This window comes from Pogona vitticeps, chromosome 2 (genome assembly GCF_051106095.1).
Source record: "Pogona vitticeps strain Pit_001003342236 chromosome 2, PviZW2.1, whole genome shotgun sequence".
In the NCBI taxonomy this organism is placed as follows: domain Eukaryota; kingdom Metazoa; phylum Chordata; class Lepidosauria; order Squamata; family Agamidae; genus Pogona; species Pogona vitticeps.
In genome coordinates this window covers 179321469-179343212 of record NC_135784.1, presented here as the reverse complement: position 1 = coordinate 179343212, position 21744 = coordinate 179321469, and the positions used below count along the sequence as shown (strand labels likewise).

General features: G+C 45.9%; 1 protein-coding gene and 2 long non-coding RNA genes across 4 annotated transcripts; 1 reads left to right on the top strand and 2 right to left on the bottom strand.

Annotated features, from left to right (window-relative positions):
• Positions 1-6087: 6087 nt before the first annotated feature.
• Positions 6088-17809, top strand: NAA10 (N-alpha-acetyltransferase 10, NatA catalytic subunit). 2 transcript variants are annotated; one of them, XM_020793024.3, is made up of 8 exons: positions 6142-6332; positions 7296-7394; positions 10011-10069; positions 11407-11452; positions 12198-12313; positions 12815-12859; positions 13659-13743; positions 17437-17809. In XM_020793024.3, the coding sequence occupies exons 1-8, from the start codon at positions 6312-6314 to the stop codon at positions 17686-17688; spliced, it is 723 nt and encodes a 240-aa protein (XP_020648683.2). In that variant the 5' UTR covers positions 6142-6311; the 3' UTR covers positions 17689-17809. The 2 variants fall into 2 exon arrangements, with proteins under 2 accessions (XP_020648684.2, XP_020648683.2); XM_020793025.3 differs by lacking the exon at positions 12815-12859 and having other exon boundaries at positions 6088-6332.
• On the bottom strand, positions 6661-7073 carry LOC144587106 (uncharacterized). The gene is made up of 2 exons (XR_013542285.1): positions 6938-7073; positions 6661-6794 (listed from the first exon to the last, which is right to left on the bottom strand). It is a non-coding gene; the product is annotated as an uncharacterized LOC144587106 (long non-coding RNA).
• A 2-nt stretch (positions 17810-17811) lies between the features above and the next one.
• LOC140704725 (uncharacterized) lies at positions 17812-21702 on the bottom strand. Its single transcript, XR_012084096.2, has 2 exons — positions 21479-21702; positions 17812-18454 (listed from the first exon to the last, which is right to left on the bottom strand). It is a non-coding gene; the product is annotated as an uncharacterized LOC140704725 (long non-coding RNA).
• Between the last annotated feature and the right edge of the window lie 42 nt (positions 21703-21744).

Sequence of the window (21744 nt, the reverse complement as noted above, 5' to 3'; positions counted from 1 at the left end):
CACCAATACATCGTTTGCTGTTTAAAGTGTCTTTTCTTTAACCTGTCCCTCTGATATGGCTGAGCCGAAATGCAGGAGCCCATTTCCACAGAGATGGGCAGAGCAGTCCTGTGTCATGGAACAGTAACATCTGGACAGCCACATGGTCTGTCGCCCTGTCCTGCTTTTTAGGCAGGGGGCAAAGGTTTGCAACTGGGATTGCAACCAACTACACCAGCCCTCCATGTTGGCTGGGCTGCCTAGTGCTCATGAAACCTGCAGTCTAACAATAGCTGGAGAACCACAACTGCCCTCCTTGTCGCATTTCCACTGAAATGGAGGAACAGGAATAGCTGTGGGAGAGGGACACCCAATGGGGCAACAGCCTCAGTGGGCCAGCTCTAGCAGTCTCCTGTATCCCCCCATTCCCATTATGGAAGGCACCAGTAAGAATGCTTCTCTCAGTACACAGTCACAAAGATGGTGGTGACAGAAAACCACCTGCAGAGAGGCAGGAAGGATCTAGCCACTGGAAATCCTGCCTAGAGCAAGTTAAGTCCTTTCCCACCATTGACCCCCATCCACTCCTCCTCTGCTAGCTGCCGGACTTCAAAGAGAAGGAGGACGTTGTTGAGAACTGTATCCTCCACAGCTCCGTTGGCTGAAGGCCTCTTTGGGAGAAGGGCTTGCAATTCCCTGAAAGATGGGGGGGAGGTCCTTTGGGGAGAGTCGAGTGCTGGGGATTCAGCCCCTACCCAGACCTTTGCACATCTGGCAAGCCACAACGTGTCACGTCTTGAGGCAGAAAAGAAAGAGGTGCTTTGGACTCCAGCTCCTCAGACCAGCTGTCTGCTGGGTCAGCCACCACAGCAGCAGCAGCAGTCAGGAAATGGAGGCGTCGTGGGTCTTTCAGCAGTCCACCACTGACAGGAGGAGGCCCCAACTGATTACAGACGCCCACACTGCTTCCCGAAGGAGCCCTGGATAAATCGCGTAAGTTCAGGTTTGAATCTAGAAGATGATCTGGAAAAGGCCCTATGCGGGGAAGTCGGAGCCAATGGACAGGCCTGCACCCCCCCTTCCCCCCCGCAAGCATTGCCTCGCAACTGAGAGCCTCCAAATGCTCGTGGGCGGCAACTCCCATCAGGCTCAGCCAGTGGCGATGAACGATGGCATCACTGAATAAAATCGGAAAGGCCACAGTTGCCATTTGCTTCAACCAGTCCTCGACCTCCCTCTTCCAGGTATGCCTGGCATGTCTGCCTAGGGACTGCATGACACCTTCACTACCTCATAGGCAGAGAGACAGAGAGTGAGGGAGGAAGACCTGTGCTATTGGGAGGTTGCTATATAGGTCTCAGCATGCTAGGGTACCATGTGTGGTGTAGTGGACAGAGTAATGGACTAGGTAGGGCTCAGGAGACCTGGGTTCAATTCCCCAGCTCTGCTGTGGAAATTCACTGAGGGATGGAACTGGTAAAACCATTTGTTAAATACCTCACTTACCTTGTAAACTCTCTTAGGGTCACTATAAATCAATTCTGCGGCACATAGCAACAACATTCGCATGCTATGACTGGCTGCAGAATTATTCCAGTGCCTACGCTGTATTGCAATGAAGTGGGTCAGGCAGTGAGAAGTGGGGGTAGGGTTTCCTGCACTTTCTGTTCTCTGTGGTTGAATCCGGTGAGTGATACTTCCGCTGGCACTAAAGTCAGCATAAAGTTGCACCATTCAGGCTGGGACAGAAAAAGGGCTGCTGGGTTTTATATACATACACCCCTCTCCACCTTGTCTCCACTCCCATTCAGTTTTACACCAGCAAAACAGCTGTGCTTTGTAGCGGCACAAATGTCTGCTGAGAGAATCCCCCTGTTCCTTTTCCTCAGAATGTGTACCTCCAGCACAGGATTGCAGAGGATTTAGAAATAAATAGCATATTTCACCTCGAGGTTTGATATACAAGGATACGACCAGGGCTGTCTTTGCCGATAGAGTGAGCAGGCCACCTCAGGCAGCAGATTCAACTTGTCATGATACAGAAGAAGACGGTTGGCTGTTTACTGTATGATTATATTTTTACTGTCCAGATGGGGAGGAGGAGTTACAGCATTTCTAGTACTGTATTGCAAAATTATTGGGCTGAATGGCTTTCAGTATTCTGCATTTTGATTTGGGTGTAAGAGGAGTGCCATTTGATCCTCTGCCTCAGGCTGCAGAACATCTTCATCCCTTCCTTGGAGCAGAAGACTGTCTATGTAAGCTGCCCCGAGTAGACATTGTCTATAGGGGTGGGGTAAAAATCAATCAATCAATCAATCAATCAATCAATCAATCAATCAATCAATCAATCAAACAAACAAACAAACAAACAAACAAACAAATAAGAACAGCTCTTTTCAGGTTACTTGCCTCCATGCTCCCTTTGATGTTGTCTAGCACTTCTGTTTTGCAAGTTGCATACATTCTTAGATTTTCCCATCTTCATTCTGCCTAAATCTTGTCTTCATTAGAATCGACCAGTAAGTGCTGTGTGGTCAGGCTATGTCAATCTGAGGCTATTATTGGTTTTTGTTTTTGTCTTTTTAGCAAGGCACATCCAACTCCTAGGAATCCTGTAGGGTTTTCAAGGCATGTGAGATTTGAAGAGTGATTTTTATCAGTGCTGCACCCAGCCCAGTGTGTTTCCGCGGTCAAACAGGAATTGGAATCCACGTCTCCCGGGTCCCTGTCTGCAACTTTGTCCACTACACACCACAGTGTCTGGCTGTGAAATTGAGTGGAACTGCTTTATTTGGGAGAAGGCCGATCTTTGCACTCTTACATTATTTTCTTTTCTCTGTAATTCATGCTGTAGGTTTGTACAGGAAGAATTTTTGCTGTTCCCAAGTAAAGCCCACACTGGCAAAAGGCCTGGGATGAGCTGGATTCAGGCATCTGATCTTTAGAGGAAGGCAAACAATGGAACCGGTTCAACTAGTTTGGGAAGAACTGACCATGCAGTGCAGTCAATATGCATTCACATTGACCAGTTTCAGACCTTAGTTCCTCAAATATTATTTGCAGATTTATCAGCATGCCCTGTTTGGAACCTAGCTGTCTGTCACAATTAGATTCCTTTTTTGGGGGTGGGGGTGGGTGACTAAAAATATAAAATCTGCAGACACGGCTGTTTAAAAATGCATACACAAGTAAGCACTTTATGACCAATTATAACTGTATTCTTCCAACACGCTACTCCATCAGTGAGAGATAGTCCCATATATACTTCAACTGTTAGATGGTCTATGGCTCAAAATACTGTTATGGTTTTCTCTACGGGTGTCCAGACTCCCTGCCAGTATTTGCAGATCCAGGATGTCTTTCTTTTGTCATCTCACAAGTTTTGTTGGGATACCATACCCAGTTCAAAGGGCAGAAAGTGTGATCTTGAATAAGATTAAAGACTTAAATTGACGAGAAAGAAAAAGGGAGAAACCACAAGGGCATCTCTTTTACTTAAAGGATAGCTGGTTTGGTAGCACTGCTATACTAATGCTCAGAATGCTCATGGTGTTCATGATCATGTTATTAAAAGAGGTCTGTATATTAATATTACAGCGTTGCAGATGGGGTGCTTAAGGGTGCAAGAATGGTTTACCTCGGCCACGGAGCGAAGACAGAAGCAGGGTCGAATTAGAGGATCTGATGTGGCATAGGATGTGTAACTGAAAAACAAAAAGTAAACAAATCCACACACACACACCCCGCAAACCACACACACATACGAAAAATACGGTGGTACCTTAAAGACTATTGGATGTACTTCTCTGTGGATTTTAATGAATGACAATCCACTTGGGGGAGTATAATCCGCAAAAGCTCATACCGAGATAAATCTGTTAATTTTAAACCTGCTATTATGATATTTGGCAAACGCTATGATCTGCAAAGATCTTTGATGACGAGGACCCAGCCTGCGACCAAAGCTAGACAAACAATTTGCAGCCCAGGGCATAAAGGGCCGATTCGGAAGTCCCACTGGAACAAAAGGAGACCTCATTTACAGTCACTACCCTGCTCTCACCGAACTCAGCTGGAGAAAGGAAGGCACTCTGTCATGCTGCTTTGCTTACCCTAACTCAAGAGCAGCCGGAGACCAAACAGGCACATCACGACTGCCACCTATTGGACAAGGAGCGCATCCCACTTGCAGAATTATTTGTGGGATTCATGCTTTGCTTTTCAACAAGTGTCTTTTGGAAGATGAAAAACCCACAGAACAAATCCAGGCTCAAGCATCATAATTCCTTTTGAGAATCTGCACTAGAATTGAAAGAAAAACCAACAAGATACATAGTTCAGCATTTTTTTTAAAAAAAAAACAGGTCCTTTATTCTGCTGTCTGTGTTTGATATGCAAAAATTCCGCAAGCGAAACTTTGGTAGAGAATTAAATGAGTCATTATCATTTGCAAGATAATGCAGATCCAGCCGAAACAGTAAATGAATAAATTGCAGCAACAGATACAGTTATTCTGCTTAAATATCTGGCATAGATCTTACTTACTTTGGGCTTTAATGCTATTTCAGTCTCATTATCCTGTTTTGAAGAGAAAGTCAATGCAAAGTATTTTTGACCTTGAGTTCAAGACAGGAAAGGCGGACTATGAATATAATTCAACTGCTTTGGGATTCTGGTTTGTTTTTTGTTATACAAGGTTGGGTGAGAGAGGTGTGCCTTGTTACCTCCACATTGATGGGGGAAGGGGGATAAAAGGGGTTGGGGTTGAGATTGGGTAGGACAAGACAGAAAAGCCTCTTTTTAAAAATCTGTTGTTTAGTTGTGACCGACTCTTCGAGACCCCATGGACCAGAGCACGCCAGGCCCTCCTGTCTTCCACTGCCTCCCGGAGTTGGGTAAAAGTCATGTTCCTAGCTTCCCCTTCTCCTCTTGCCTTCACACTTTCCCAACATCAGGGTCTTTTCCAGGGAGTCTTCTCCTCTCATGAAGTGGCCAAAGTATTGGAGCCTCAGCTTCAGGATCTGTCCTTCCAGTGAACACTCAGGGTTGATTTCCTTCAGAACCGATAGGTTTGTTCTCCTTGCAGTCTAGGGGACTCTCAAGAGCCTCCTCCAGGACCACAATTCAAAAGCATCAATTCTTTGGCGGTCAGCCTTCTTTATGGTCCAGCTCTCACTTCCATACAACTACTGGAAAAACCATAGCTTGGACTATGTGGACCGTTGTCAGCAAAGTGATGTCTCTGCTTTTTAAGATGCTGTCTAGGTTTGTCTTCACTTTCCTCCCAAGAAGCAGGCATCTTTTAATTTCGTGGCTGCTGTCCCCATCTGCAGTGATCATGGAGCCCAAGAAAGTAAAATCTGTCACTACCTCCATATCTTCCCCTTCTATTTGCCAAGAGGTGATGGGACCAGTGGCCACGATCTTAGTTCTTAAAAAATAGTGAGCAGTAAAAACTGGCAGACCAGCCACCAAAACAAACCACCTCCTTTCCCCGCAGAAACCACGCCTTCTCCCACAGATCTCGATCCGATTCCCGCTTCTATTAAAAGGCCCCCTCCCTTTTTCATTCCTCTCGCGCTGTTCTCCCTAGCGTGATTACTACGAGCCCAACAATTGGTTGAATTCGTCCATCAATCATCACTCTTTTCAGCTGCTATTGAATCCCGACGTCAACTTCAGTCGAACAGATGATTGGCTTAGTTGGCCACCAAGTAACCTTTGATGGCGCGGAACAAACCGTATGCGGTGACATCTTTAGTAGGAAGAGATCAATTTAAATTTGAACTTGTGGGCGGAGGACGTTCCACTTTCTCAAGCATCTTTGAAACTTGCAGGATTTCATCGACGTCGGAAAGGACACTCCCATTAAATGTTCTCTCGAGTCTACGGGGAGGGCGGGGGGAGGGAGAGGGGGGCGCCATCCCCGCCTTCCGAACGTGGGTCACCGGCGGAAGTGTGAAACAAACAGAACTATAAATGAATCAAAATGGAGAGAGCTAAGCAAACACCTTCGCAATTGGTCAGAAAGAAAGAAAGACGAATCATAGAATCACCCTGATTGGATGTCGAGGAGGAGACCTTACTTAGCCTTCTTTTTTTTTTGGACCATAAGATGGGAGGCCTTGAAGTCTTATACCCGGATTGGTTATAGATCTATCCTCTCTGCCTAGGTATTGGTCGAGGAGCAGAGATGGAGCCGCCCTCCTTCCCGTCCATCTCTCTCTCTCTCTCTCTCTCTCTCTCTCTCTCGCCTCCCGAACTAGCGATCTTTGAGGGTTCCAGGCGCCGCGTGAGCTGAAAGAAGGACCGCGTTCGCTGCCTCCACCATGAATATCCGGAACGCACGGGTTCGAGTCCCCGGGTCGATGCGGGAGTCTGGGTTGTTTCTGGGTGGGCGGGGGTTGAAATACAGAAGAGGGGAAGAGGTGGAGGCCTGGCTTGGGTTAAATCTATTCTTGGGGGAAAGGCCTAGAATCCCCAGTATCTCTCTGCCCGAAGGAAGGAGACGTATTAGATAGTGGTCTCCTTGATTTCTTGAAAGCTTGCTTTCTTCGAGTAAACTGATTTCACGGATAAGTCTTTCAGGGATCGAGAGCTGTGTGGTCTGAATGAAACTTCCCTGGTCAGGAGCAGTATGTCTGTGAATGTTACGTGCTAAGGAGGTGTGTATGTTAAATGGGGCAGCCATTGCCTCGAAACCCTGTCTGTGCGAGTCTTGCCAGGGTAGAAGAAAAGGGCTAGTCAGCATGGGCAAAGTACCCCTGACATGGGGTGGCCAGAGGTGTGTGCCCTTCTCCTGAATACAGTACCTTTGCTTTAGATCACTGGTTCTTAACCTTGGGTTACTCAGGAGTTTTGGACTGCAACTCCCAGAAGCCTTCACCACCAGCTTCCTGACTGGGGTTTCTGGGAGTTGCAGTTCAAAAGCATCCGAGTAACAAAGGTTAAGAACCACTGCTTTAGATGACTGTCGAAGTCAACAGCAGCGGCTCAGTGGCTGCTTTGGTTGTCAGTTGGATCCCACAGGAGCCTTCAACCTCAATGAGTGGGTCTTTATTTTGATTTCTGGCCTGGTGTTCTGGTTCCAGTAGTGGTCAGCCGGAGAGATGGATCTGGGAAAAGGACTGTTGAGCCTTGAAGAGGATGGCTACTGAGTTTTGGTTGGCTCCAACATCTTGTGTTTAGTGGTTTACTGCTTTTGGATATGGTGGTTTCCTTCAGTGATTATCCTAATAGCCACTGATATCTGTACATCTGGCTGTGTCTCAACATTCTTCTTTCTCCCCTCTTTCCCCTCCTCTCCCCAACAGCCTGAAGATCTAATGAACATGCAACACTGCAACCTACTTTGTTTGCCTGAGAACTATCAGATGAAATACTACTTCTACCACGGACTCTCCTGGCCCCAGGTGACTCTCTTTATGTTTGCGTATCTGGTCATCCACTCACTCCTTTTATGAAGATTGTAGAGGGGGCTAACTGTAGGTCTTGTCAACACAAACCAAGGCTGCCTCCATCCCCACCCCACCCTTTTTATTTGTTCTTTGGGATATGTGTCAGGAACTGGTGTGATCACGGCCGTGATGCTTTTCCATAAAAGTTGCCTTTTTGAACTTGCTGACCAGCAGCTTCCATGACTCAGCCAACTGAGTGATTCTGAAGATGGTGGTCAAAAAAAGTAATTTTCTCAAGGTCTATAAGTCAGAAACTAGAGTTCTGGTTCTGCTGCTGACCTGTAATATATTTATTTATGACATTTTTATGCTGCCTCATTTAGTGAATGTCCACTACTCTGGATGGTAGTATAAAATGAAAATTATCCCTTCATTACCCACCCCACCCTCCAGAAACAAATAAAGGTGGGGGGAGTCTAAAGAAATGACAGAACTCAAAAGAATGATTAAATTATGTTGGCGATCCTTTAAAACAGAGGTCCCCAAACCCCGGACCCCAGTCAATGGCCCTGTGCTGGTCTGCGGCCTGAGCCAGCCCAGGCCATGGAGACAGACTTCCCTCCTCACTCCTTTACACACTCCCCCCGCACAGCCCATTTGCGCCTGCGCGTGTGCACCTACGCACATGTGAGTGCTCCCCCACCCCTTCACGCACGTGCATGAGTGCCCCCTGAGCGCAACACCACCCTTTGCGCATGTGCACAAACGCCTGCACAAGCGCTGTGCCACCCTTTGTGCATGCGCATGAGCAAGCACTCCCTCACATATGCGCACGAGCGCAGGGGGGTGCCCCGCTTTCCCCAGCTGGTCCGCGGGGCTAAACACGTTGGGGACTGCTGCTTTAAGATACAAAAACAAAAGAAAACAACCCGAAGCCATAGGTTAAATGGCTTACATAGGCCTACATCTGGGAGTCCGCCAGCTTTGATACAGCCCTGATGACTAATGTCTCATGCATCATGCAGCAGGTTTTACAGGTCTTTGATAATGCCTTAGACTTTGTTGACTCCTTAGGCCCTTTCAGACCTTACTGGCTGTTCTGTCCTGGAACTAGTCTAATCGTAGGAGCTGTGTGAGCTAATTAGTATTCATTAGTTGGCACAGGATTCGATTTGGGAACTTTTTGGTTCAGAACTCACCTGAGCTGTAAATTCTCTGGGTACTGTGTGGCTTTAAATTTCCTGACGTAGTGGTGGTGGTTTTTGATAGCTGCACTTCTCTCCTCAAGCACCCACACATCTTAAATCCTGCCAAGACCTTCCTTCTTTGTCTATATTTTAGTACAGTGGTGCCTCGCATAGTGAGGTTAATCCGGAACATTGCTAAACGGAATTTAAAAAGCCATAGAAACGCATTGAACTTTGTTCAATGCGTTCCTATGGCTTTAAAACTCACTGTTAAGCGATGTTCCTCCATAGCGCCGCCATTTCCGCGCCCTCGGTAAGCGAGGGCAGGGCGCGAAAATGCGGCGCGGACCTTCCGGCGGCCATTTTGGAACCACCGATCAGCTGTTCTCCCCCGCTTCGTTATGCGATATTCGCTAAGCGAATCGCTTAGCGAATATCGCAAAGCGAAAAACGCCATAGGGGCCATCGCTGAGTGAATGCTCCAGCGATGGCCCAGAGCCCCTCGTTAAGCGATTTCATCGCTCAGCGAGGCGCTCGTTAAGCGAGGCACCACTGTATACACAAAACCCAGCCTTATAGTAGCAGGTGGGGAGAAGGAGGACAGCACGGCTGAGGATGGAGGAAGGCTGAAAGTCTTTCTGGAGAATAACTCTGCATATGTTGCCAGGCTGCATACTGGCCAAATGGTAGCTGTCTCCCTTGCTACACATTAAAAATTGTCAAGGGGAACCTTTACCTTTACTAATCATGAGGCTAATCAACTGCTAGAAAGATGAGCAAGTGGGTCTTAGATCAAATGAAGCCTGAACTGTTTCTTGAGGCAAAAACATTGAAACCAAAGCTGTCCTACTTTGAACACATCATGGGAAGGTAGGATTTTCTGGAAAAGAATAAGGCAGCAGGAAAAGAGGAAAACCAAATATGAGATGAGCTGACTCTCTAAAGGAAGCCACAGGCTTGAGTCCAGAAGAGCTGAGCAGAGCTGTTGAGAACAGGACAGTTTGGAGATGGCTTATTCATAGGGTCACCATAAATCAGAAGCGACTTGACAGCATGTAACAAGAACAATTGTTAATGATCATTACCAGAGCAACCTTGGAAAATGTGTATGTCTATGTCTATATCAGCATGTAGGTGAAGTGCTTTTAATACACACACAATACTGTACTATGTAAACTTAAAATAGTGTTCTAAAAGTTTTTGATGTGATTAAATTGATGGGATTTCTTTCCTCCCTTTGGCTTTGCAATTAGAAGAACTGCATTTCTGCTGATCTTGATGGTTGAGTTTTATGTTGCTCGCATGACTTCTTAATGTTTTGCGAACAAAGCTGTACTTTGCTGTGCTTCTTGCTGGGTGAGGAGTGTTCCCCCAGAACTCAAGACTAACCTCCCAGGCTAGCTTAACCTTTTTTCTCTTTAACTGCCTTCTTGCTCTTCCCTAGCTCTCCTACATTGCTGAGGACGAGAACGGCAAAATTGTGGGATATGTGCTGGCAAAAATGTGAGTAGCTCCATCAATTGAATTGTATTTGTATGGGGGGGACAGGAATCCCTTATCTGTGGGAGCAGTATCCTCTGATTCACTTATTCACAGTCTGAAGATACTAAAAATATCAAAAGAAAAACCCTAAAGTATATATTCCTAAAGGTGAATTTGCCAGAACAAGCTACTAGAAGGAGCCAGAGACCATGTTATGTATAGTGTTTGTTATTAAAATAGTGTTCGCTATAATTTGCATTTTTCAGCATCTGCAGAGGGAGGGCTTGGAAGCAATCCTCTATGGATATGGGCATCCTACTATACAATAACACATCAGTATTCATGGTGGATTGGTTCTAAGCTTCCTCATGGAGGACGGACATCAAGAATAAGCAAACCCTATACATAACGCGCCCCCCCCCCCATTAAATGTAGCACTAAAGCATATTGCAACTTCTTGCCAAGCTACAGTGGGTGGAGGGAAAGATACTGGTCCTTTACATTGCAACTTGGCAAGATGTTGCAGCATGTGTTAAGGTTGTGTGTAATTTGATGTATGTGTATATAAAATATATCATGAGCATTTCAGTTACTCTGGAGTCTTTTCGAAACAGTAAAAAAGAAAGCTAAATGTGTTAGAGAACAAGCATAGGAACGTAGTCATGGGGCTAGCTGGATAGCTCAGTGGTTTACGTCTCTGGCTGCAGAGCCAGAAGTTGGAGGTTCGATTCCCCACATTGCCTCCTGTGAGTAGAGCCAGCCTGTGTGGCCCTGGGCAAGCTGCACAGACCCAGAAGAAGATAATGGCAAACTACTTCTAAGCCTTGTGTACCTGGAAAACCCTGAAAAGGGTCGCCGTAAGGTAAAATTGACTTCACGGCATATTATTATAGTCGTGGGGGAATGGAGTCTGTGAGCAGCCTTGGGAGAGATGTTAGGCCACCTCCTTCAGTTTCCACCTTTTAATAAACCTATAGCTCTTCCTTATGGGAATAAAAGGAAAAAATGTGCAGATAGTGTTATGCCCAGTGTTGCACTCAATAGGAAACAATCCCTCTCTTAATTTCCATTGTTCCTTTTTAATGAGGAACGTTTTGGTTACTAGCATTTTGTCATTGTTGTGACAAATGGGTAGAAAGTGTTTTTGAGTTTTTACTCTGATGGTTGTTTTGTAGTTTTGGGTAGTGGAAGTCGTTTGACCAAATGGAAGGAGAGGATTATCTAATTTAGAACAACATGTCACCCACTAGCTACAGTTTTTAAGAATTGCATTAGGCGTAGAAGCATAGATATGTTTTTCCCCCGTTAATATTGTGATTGTGGTTGGAGCTGAGTGGACCTCTCCTTTCCTTCTTTAGGGAAGAAGACCCGGATGATGTTCCCCATGGACACATCACATCCTTGGTAATGTCTCCTTGTCCTTTCATGGTTATGTGCCTGAGCAGGCCAGATTTTTGGGGTGAGGGAAGTGGTCTGGGGCTTGTTCTTAGCTCTTCAGACCGTGCGGTGGGACTGTTCTTTCAGGGTTTGTCTTGCAAGGGTTCTTTTGACAGCTGGGACTTTGGAGCTGATCCACCGTTGCCAGGATCTTCTAAGCTCTGAGAGCCTGAGCAGGAACCCTCCATGCAGCAGCTGGGGATTAGGAGCTGCTCCCTTGAGCCCCCCCCCCCACTCCAGTTTGATGCTCAGCTGCTGGGTGAGAGGTGCCTAGCTGGGCAGTTGGGTGACTTTGTTAGGTGAAACAGTGGAAAAGAAATGGTTAACAATCCTGTTAAATTATTCTTTGTTACAAAATCACTGTGCTCTACGCACACCTGTATGAACGCATCCATCGCGGCACCAAAAAAGTCATTGTGGTTATATGGCCAGAAGCATCCCAGAGGCTGCTGGGATGAGGGTGGTGGTCTTGTCCTGGCTGGGGAAGTCTGAAGCTCGGTGATTTAGGTCCCTGGCTTTGGAGCCAGAGGTTGGGAGTTCAATTCCCCACTGGGCCTCTTTGAAAGAGACTTGATGATCCATAGGGTCCCTTCCAGCTCTGCAGTTTGAAGATGATGATTATATAAATCTTTCATTAGGGTGTGCTGCTGCTAATTCTGGGGGAAGGAAGGAAGCACTTTTCTCCTTACTCCTTGTCCTCCTCTTTCACTAGGCAGTCAAGCGTTCCCATCGACGTCTGGGCCTGGCTCAAAAGCTGATGGACCAGGCCTCGCGTGCCATGATCGAGAACTTCAATGCCAAGTACGTCTCCCTCCATGTGCGCAAGAGGTGAGTTTCTCCTCGTCCCTGTTTGTGGTCAACTTGCTGTCGTGTTAACAAAGAATTAAAATGTAAGTGTACTGTTACGTTACGACATGGTTTTTGACCTGTGTTGGATTTGTTTCTGATGGCAGGCCTGCCTTATGCTCTCACCTTCAACCTTCTGTGCACCTTGTTGTGATCAACACTAAAGGCCCCTTTTTGTTGTGGCACCTGTGGTGAAAGCATGCCCATCCTTTCCACATCCTGTACCACACAGTGTTCAGGAAGCCCGTCTGGTCTGAATGTGTGGGTGGCAAGAAAGGCCCTTTTGCCAGAGCTTGGGAAAGTAACTTTTTTTGGTCTACAATTCACAGAATTCTGGGCTAGGAAAGGAGAAAGAAGGAAGAGCATGGGGACATCTCTGATTCGGTTGCAATGCCCCTGGTCTTAAGGTTATGCCCGAACACTCCTGACTTACCAAACTGTTCTCTTTTTTCTCTCTCTCTTTTTCCCTCTCCCACCTTGCAGTAACCGAGCAGCATTGCACCTTTATTCCAACACTCTCAATTTCCAGTGAGTACTGTGAGAGGAAATGCAGTTATGGTGAGATCATGGCTAGATATTAGCCTAGGGGAGGGGGGTGAGCAGATGTGCAGCATTGACTTTGTTTTTTTCTTGCATCATGTGGCCAGTCAACGGCAACTAGGTGGGGGAAAAAGAGCATACACTTAGAATTAAACTGTTCTGGGTCTAGAATGCATCTTGACTACCAGTACTGAATGGAGGTCACAGTCCCAAGAGGGCTGTCGCACCATCCAGTTCCAGGTGGCAACCAAATTTCAACCACAGTTGTGGATACTTTGTGATGCAGATGGGTTGTTAAAGCAGGACCACAAAGCAGGCTGTCCATATCTTTCCTGAAATGGTAGAAAAAACAGAGAGGTTGTGTGTGTGAGAGAGTGAGAGTGAGTGAGTGAGAGAGAGAGAGGTATTGCTACTTACGTATTTATAGTATTCTCACTGTTCAAACCCATTGGCATGCATTTTCTCAATAATCCTTACAACAACCCTGGTAGGCCAGTGTTGTTGTATTAATTAAAGGCTGCAAGAATAGTGCTCTGCCTTGAGCTATATCTGTTTTTTACTGAAATTCACAGAGGCCCCAGGCAGCAGAGTGAGTGGACAGGGATATTGGGAGCTAAAGGACAAAACAGTGGAAAAACAGTAGACCCACGGGTGTTGGGACTTAAAGAAGATTTTTAACTATGCACTTCCCAGCTCTTCCTCCTACACAACACAAGTTGGAAACAAGCTTTCTCTCTCTCTCTCATGGCTTTTCAACTGAGGTTAACATGCTTGCTGTTTTCAATAGGATCAGCGAAGTGGAACCTAAATACTATGCTGATGGGGAAGATGCATATGCGATGAAGCGTGACTTGACGCAGATGGCAGAAGAAGTGAGTATTGGGCCTTGCAGAAGCATTTCAGTCCAGGAATGTGTATCCTTTGTCTCCAAGTTCTAAGGCTTCTGTTCCATTCATTGCAATAGCCCTTAATAAAGGCAACTTGCTGCTGAAGCTGCCGATGCTCAACAGCCAACTGGTCTCCTCAGTGGGCCAGATCTTGGCTACGTCCTCCATCAATGGCCTCAAAAGTGGTCATTCATTAGCTGGGCCCTTGGCAGTTAATTTTAATGTCCCAGGAGATGAACAGTGACTAGAAGCGGGGAAAAAAACAAGCAGGGAATATGCAGGGAAATGGGAGCCTCAAGCTAGCTGTCTTCATTGTATCTTTGTTTTGCAATGCTTAAGTTTTCCTCCCCTTAGCTCTAAAGCATGGGTCCCCAACCTTATTGGGCCAGCAGGCATATTTGGAGCATTGAGAGAGTGTTGTGGTCGTTTTCAGCATGGCTTCTACTGAGGAGGTGGAGCTTGCTCATCTTCAAGGTGGCTCCTGATCAGGTGGGCATGGCCACTCACGAAACACCTGCTTCCTGAAAGGCCAATGGATGAGGCTAAAGGAAAAGTAACTTGCCCAAGAACCCGAGCATCACACCAAGGGAGGGGCTAAGCTCCAAAGCAATGGCATGTTTCCATTCCAGTGACAGACTAGCAAAACCATTCTTTTGCAGAAGGCAAACTGGCAAGGCCCAGCGCTTAACCTTTCTTAAGTGACTAAGCATATGACAGAGGTGGAATCCGAGTTTGGAGCGCCAAGGCACATATTTGCCCAGATAAAGGGAAATGCCCCTTATACAGATGGGTATTTTAGGGGCTGTGCAGAAATAAAGTTGCACTGGAAGTCAGAACCAGGATTGGAGTTTAGCAGCTGGTTTATTTTTGAATTTTAAAAAAAAGTTTTAAAAAATCGGGAGACTGGTGGGCACCAAAAGGGAAGTCTCTGTGATCTGCAGTGTTGTGGGAGATAAACCGATAAAGAGAAAATAATGAGAAGAGGCTTTGGCTCTCCAGATGTTCCAAAGCTCAGCTCCCAGAAACCCTGCCCAGTTTAGCTCATCATGAAGGGATTATGGGAGTGGTAGCCCCAAATACCTGGAGGATGAAAGGTTCGCAGCCCCGGCAATTGCAGCAAAGTGTCCAGAGGTTTTTTTGTGTTTGTCTGTGATACCCTCTGGCTTTCTCTGTCTATATCAGGGGGAGCCTTTTGAAAGCCAAACGTGATGACTTCCCCAATGGCCTTTCTATCAACATGTCACATGTCGTTACCCAAGCTGTTAGTCATTGGAGCAGAATCCATTCCTGTGCTTGAGCATCGCTACAACCTTTGTATTGTTTTTTTGGGCATGCCAAAATGTTGGATTTAGCTAAGGTCTGTAGACTGGGATATCTTGGAGGCCACCTTCATCCCTGTTTCCAACTCTCAAGTGCCCAACAAATTTACATACTGATGGGACACAGTTTTGAAAGGGGTTAGACACATTCCTGGCTATAGGGTTTTAGGGCTGCTAAACATGGTGGCTATATGTTCTTTCCAGCATCATCAGCAGTGTGCCTCTGAAGACCCATAGTTGGGGAGCATGAAGGGTTTTGAATGGGACGTTGTGCTCATGTCTTGGATATGGGCTTCCCATAGGGACTGTCTTCAGGACATAAGCCATCGTCCTTTCCCAACCAGCTGTCCTCCAGATGTTTTGGACCCCAACTCCCATGATCCTTCACTCTTGGGATCAATATCGCATTGGTTGGGGCAGATCAAATTGAAGACCAAAATATGGTGGAGGGCATCAGGTTGGCCACCGTGTGAGTGGAATGCTGGAGTAGAGAATGGTCTGGTCCAGCAAGGCCATAACATTGTTGTGATATTACTCAGTCTCCATCGATCACCTGACCTACGCATATGTGTTTTGATATTATGTGAAGGGTCTGAATGTTGACTTCTGTTTGGGTTGTGTTGAGGCATTTGGAGAAGGGACCATGTTTGGTGATATCTTTTTTTCCTCTATTTCAGCATGGCCTTTCCCCGTTAACCTTTTATTCACCTCTGTGATTAAATAGTTTCACACAGTTCATCTGTCTCCCCTTGAGGTTGTACTACAACAAAAAAACAAAGCACCCTTTCCATATAAACTATTTCCTTCAGGTAGATGGTGCTTTCCATAGTGGTCAGGCTGAGTGGTGCCTTTTAAATAGCTGTTTGTGTTGAGCAAGGCAGTTCTTTTGTCCGTGTCTACCCTTTTTTTTGAATGCTTTAGTTATATGCCCTTTAGAGAGGGTCAGCTGTTCCCCTGAATGTTCAGAGTGTGGCTCCCCCCCTTGTTGTGTTTAGTCGTTTAGTCGTGTCCGACTCTTCGTGACCCCATGGACCAGAGCACGCCAGGCCCTCCTGTCTTCTACTGCCTCCCGGAGTTGTGTCAGGTTCATGTTGGTTGCTTCGCAGACACTGTCCAGCCATCTCATCCTCGGTCGTCCCCTTCTCCTCTTGCCATCACACCTTCCTAACATCAAGGTTTTTTCCAAGGACTCTTTTCTTCTCATGAGATGGCCAAAGTACTGGAGCCTCAGCTTCAGAATCTGTCCTTCAAGTGAGCATTCAGGGTTGATTTCCTTTAGAACTGATAGGTTTGTTCTCCTTGCAGTCCAGGGGATTCTCAAGAGTCTCCTCCAGCACCACAATTCAAAGGCATCAATTCTTCGGCGGTCTGCTTTCTTTATGGTCCAGCTCTCACTTCCATACATCACGACAGGAAAAACCATAGCTTTGACTATTCGGACTTTCGTTGGCAAGGTGATGTCTCTGCTTTTCAAGATGCTGTCAAGATTTGTCATCGCTTTCCTCCCAAGAAGAAGGCGCCTTTTAATTTCAGGGCTGCTGTCTCCATCTGCAGTGATCATGGAGCCCAGGAAGATAAAATTTGACACTGCCTCCATATCTTCCCCTTCTATTTCCCAGGAGGTGATGGGACCAGTGGCCATGATCTTAGTTTTTTTGATGTTGAGTTTCAGACCGTTTTTTGCACTCTCCTCTTTCACTCTCATTACAAGGTTCTTTAATTCCTCCTCACTTTCTGCCATCACCTCACTTTCTGCCATCACCTCACTTTCTGCCATCACCCCCCCTTGTTACTTAGCAAAAACAAGATGGAAAGGTAAAGAGGTGACTAGAACATCTTTTGACTGGTTGTAAAGAGAGGCTTTTGAAGATATGAGCAATAACAGATGACTATTGTTTTTCAAAAATAATGTATTTTTTGCCCTTTATTTTCAAATTGTCAGTGCAGGGTGCGGTATTGATTAAAAGGATGGAAATATAGTACACACACAAAATTCACAGAACCCTCCTTTCCAAATTTTTGTGCTGATTTTGTTGCTAATTGTTGCAATTTTAATGGTTGTATTGTTTACTCTGTTTTTCTTTGTTTGTAATTTGTTTTTAGCTTGTTTTAATCATGCTCATTCGCTGCTGTGATTGCTTTTCTCAGTGGTAAGGATTAACTGCTGATGCTAAAAACGAGGACCACCATGAAAGTAACAATAATCAAGCAGTTCCCTAATGAGGATATTCTCTTTCCCCGAGGGGCTTGCACCATTGGGTTGTCTCCTGGGTGCTGCACTGATTTTTTTTATATAATTCAATGGCATTCCCTTTATATAAAAAAAGTTTAAATTAAATCTTTTTCTCCCCCCCTACAGCTGCGCAGGCAGGCAGACTTGAAAGAGAAGAGCAAGCACTCTGTTCTGGGCTCCATCGAGAACAAGGGTGGCGACCACAAGGCCAACCACGTGGGCGAGTGCTGCCGGGATGACAAATGCCCAGGAACCGCAGCGGGCGGTGGGCCAGGGACCGAAGACAGTGGCGACAGCAAGGATGTCAGTGAGGTCAGCGAGGCCACGGAGAGCACGGACGTCAAGGACAGCTCAGAGGCCTCTGACTCGGCCTCCTAGCTGGGGCTCCCGCTGTGCTCTTCCCTTCAGCGGAAGGACTGCCTGGTTGTCCCGTCTCCTTCGGCTGGGTTAGGGGGTCGGCCCCTAGAGGTGGATTGGAAATAAAGCTTAAGGAACCGGAGGTTTGCGCATGTGTGTATTGCTGTGGCAGATGCCTGTTATGGGAACAGGGGCCCAAACAACTGTTGCACGCAGGAGTGATGGGCCCTGGAGTGGCTGCATGTGGCCCACTTCTTTCTCCCGCTGCATATCACTTCTCTCCATACCATAGCCTGGAAACCAGCCTCTCTCTATGTTGTCAGACTCCAGTTCCTTCACCCCTTGCCCACCTTGGTGATGGTAATGACAACATGGGGGTATGGGGCACCGTCAGTCTCCCATGCTGGCTGAGAGATCGGAAGACCTCTCGTCCAGAATAATTTTTTCACAAGTCCTCCTCCCTTTCCCAGAGGGCTCCGGGACTCCAGAGCTGCCACCACTTCTCTGAGATGTTGCCATTTGACCTTTCCAGTGGATGCGGAAGAGGAGAGGGTTCCGGCTGTCCTCGGTGTCCCTCTGTACTCTCGGTGTCTGCTGTATCCTCTCCGCCGTTGCAGGAAGAAGGGTGTCCCAAAAGGAGACGAGAGAGACTGAGGGGTGGGAATGGGGCTGAAGGAAAAAGTCACAACTCAGCTGGACAGAGCAGCCCTGCCCACATTATGCCAGGAGCAGAGAGAGGCTTCTTCTGTGCTGTTGAAACAATCATCCTATCTGAAATGGGTTTAGCCTGTGAAAGAAAGCAATGGCATCTGGGTAGGACGTGGAGAAAAAATTAAAAATGACCTTTAAACAACAGGTGTGCCCCTGCTATTCCTGAAAACTGTCAGTACTTAGCAGTCAGGGAGGGCTTGATGCCACCCATTGACAGAGCCAGTGAACTCAAGTTGGGGGCAGACGCTCCTAAGATCTATTCCGGCATTCGTACAGGGAAAGGGATGCCAGAATATGCGTATTAAAGGTGGTTCACAAGTTGCTAAAAAAACAACACACCAACTAAAACCAACAATAATTTATGACGTGAAAGAAACATACCACAGTATTAAAACTATTAGTTAAAATGCTAAAAACATCTTTAAAATGCATCAAACACACACACAAAATAATAATATCCAGCACACAAGGGCGAAATTTTTCATTCTCACTAGGGTAGAAACACTTTCCTATTTACCTTCACTCTGAAGGAGGGAAAAGAACCTGTCAAGGCAGAAACACCGGAAAACAGCCTTATGTACAGTGTAGCTGTTCGCCCGTGGGCACATCATGTGGAATCTGTCTTTACCGAAGGACCCTGTAAAATGCTGGGTGATGTTTTATATGTTGGAAGCTCCCAGTTCAAATCCAGCTCCCACACAAGGAAAAGGAGGTCACCTCAGCCACCACTGTGGTAGCCTCCCTGTATGTCATCAGATAGCACACTGGTTCTTAACCTTGGGTTACTCAGGAGTTTTGGACTGCAACTGCCAGACGCCTTCACCACCAGCTGTGCTGATTGGGGTTTCTGGGAGTTGCAGTTAAAAAACGTCTAAGTAACAAAGGTTAAGAACCACTGAGATAGCATATCATGAAGTAATCTGAGAAAATCCTCCTGGTAGCTTGTAAAGTGTACCTTAGGTCATATCCGTGTCTCTCCTCTCCTCAGCTGCAGTCTAATGGTGCAATCCAGAAACCCAGCACCTCAGTTTTGCAGAATGTAGCACTGCTTTCATTCCTTTAAAGAATGTTTTGGTTTCTTGGTTTTCTAGTTTCAGAGCCCTATTTCTGCATGGACTTGGCCACTGGAGCTCTACATACTAACTTTGTGTCATCCAGTTAATTCAGACTTGCGGCGGCCTTTCCAGGGTTTCCTAGGTATAAAGAATTCAGAAGTGGTTTACCAGTTTCCCCTTTCTGGTGGTGCTCAGGGACCATACAGCTTGCCAAAGGCTACACAAACGGCAGGGCACGTAACTGTATCAGCAGCACACGTGCTGAGTAGTCTTGCCCCTTTTCTGGAAGGCACAGTGGGAATTTAAACTGCTGGCCCCTGGCTCTGCAGCCAGACACTCCAACCCACTGAGCTATCCAGATTTTTTTTCCTTTTTAAACAGAGCTGTACATATCACCTCCCTATTCCTCCATGTAACTGGGGAATTACGTTCTGCCTCGAGTACACACATCACTGCTTTCCCAAAACTGGGACTCGTGCTTCGAACCTACTGTGAACTGATGACTTGCAAACTGTCCTATCATTAACAGTCTTTAGTTTCCAGGTCTTGAAAATTAAATCATCACAATCATTACCTTAGAACTGCAGAGCTGAAGGGGTCCTTATGGATCAACGAGTCCATCCCCTGTCAAGGAGGCCCAGTGGGGAATCGAACTTCTACCCTCCGGCTCACCCAAAGACCTGAACCACTGAGCTAGCCAGCTGTCAAGCTGTGGCTTGCTTTATTGAGTCAATCCACTTCATGTATGGTCTTTCTCCTATTGCTTTCCATTTTTTCCAACTACAGTGGGGTCTCTACTTAAGAATGTCTCTACTTAAGAACAATCCAACTTAAGAACAGCTCCATTTGCTAAATTTTGCTTCTACTTGAGAACAGAAATCCAAGATAAGAACAGGAAAAAAAACCTTTCCTGCTCTTTTTTTAACCTTAGGTCATCTTAGGTTAAAAAAAAATTCTCCCCCTAGTGGTAGAGTATGTATTAACCAGCTTTGCATTAGTTCCTATGGGAACTAATGCTTCAATGTACGAACACACCTCTACATAACAAAAAAACAGCCAGAACGGATTACTTGGTTTTCAGTCCATTCCTATGGGAAATTTTGCTTCAACTTAAGAACGTTTCAACTTAAGAACACCATTCCAAAACGGATTAAGTTCTTAAGTAGAGGTTCCACTGTAGTTTCTATGGATGGAAAAGAGCAGATACCGATTAAATGGTTTTCAATGCGTTCCTATGGGAAATACAGATTCAACATAAGAACTTTTCAACTTGAGAACCACCTTCCAATACGGATTAAGTTCTTAAGTAGAGACCCCACTGTATTATGAAAGCCTTTGCGAATATATTATGAACACTCTTGTTATGTGCCCTCCAGTTGCACCTGAGTTATGGTAATCCTAGTTGGCTTTTTTTTTTTTTTTTGAGGATATGTGAAATGTTCAAGGAGGGACGTATCATTGCTGTAACCAGGGATTTCAACCCTAGGATGTCCTGAGTTCCACCTCAATACTATGTTGGAATTTAGCAACCTTCATATGCTGACTTTAAGAGGTTTTGACTGGAAGGGACCTTCTGGATTGGGGGGGAATGCCAATCAATACACCAGCAACCAATTGTTCCCTCTCTGCCACAACTCTTAAGAATCCTTTTCCCCACTCTTTTTCAATCAGGGGTCAGTTAGAATCTATCATGTAATCAGTAAGCAGACTATGAATCAGTTAAGCTCTGTCCATGTAACTGGTCATTATTTTTCAACAATCCGCTGTTCATTTGTTTTTTAATCTATTCAGGGTGTGAGTAAATTGAACTCTTTATTCTTTCTCTCACCAGTGTCTCTGAGTTGACAGTATGTGTCAGTTGATGAGAGCAAGCTAATAATAAATACAGGTAAATAGTTCTACTTTGTAGGTCCATTAATTTTTTCCCCCTGCTGCGTAGAGGTTTTTAAGCGTAAAATTTCACATTCGACCAAGACATGCTACTTGCTACACCACACAGACTAACATGAATAACACCCATAAGATTCATAAAAAAAAAATCTTACCGACAGCAAGGCAAGCCCTTCTTGCCAAGCCAGCAGAGGAAATAAGGCCTCGATTAGAGGCAAACAATCAATCTTTGATGTTCTTAAGCCGGAGTGCATCCTCACGATAATTTAACACTGATTAGTTGAGCATAAGCTTTTAAACGATCCTCAGGGTATACTCTTGTTTAGTACCTTGAAGACACGTGGTTGGACTGCAGGGATTTAAGAGGAGGCGGGGCGTCACTTATGCCCACCCCCTGCGTCACAGGATTGGTTTGAAGGGC

Excerpts from the sequence above, each read along its gene's own strand:
- NAA10 (XM_020793024.3), top strand. The coding sequence starts at position 6,312 with ATGAATATCCGGAACGCACGG. Across the intron at positions 6,333-7,295 it reads TGAATATCCGGAACGCACGG|CCTGAAGATCTAATGAACAT; the intron begins GTTCGAGTCCCC and ends TCTCCCCAACAG. Across the intron at positions 12,860-13,658 it reads TCCAACACTCTCAATTTCCA|GATCAGCGAAGTGGAACCTA; the intron begins GTGAGTACTGTG and ends TGTTTTCAATAG.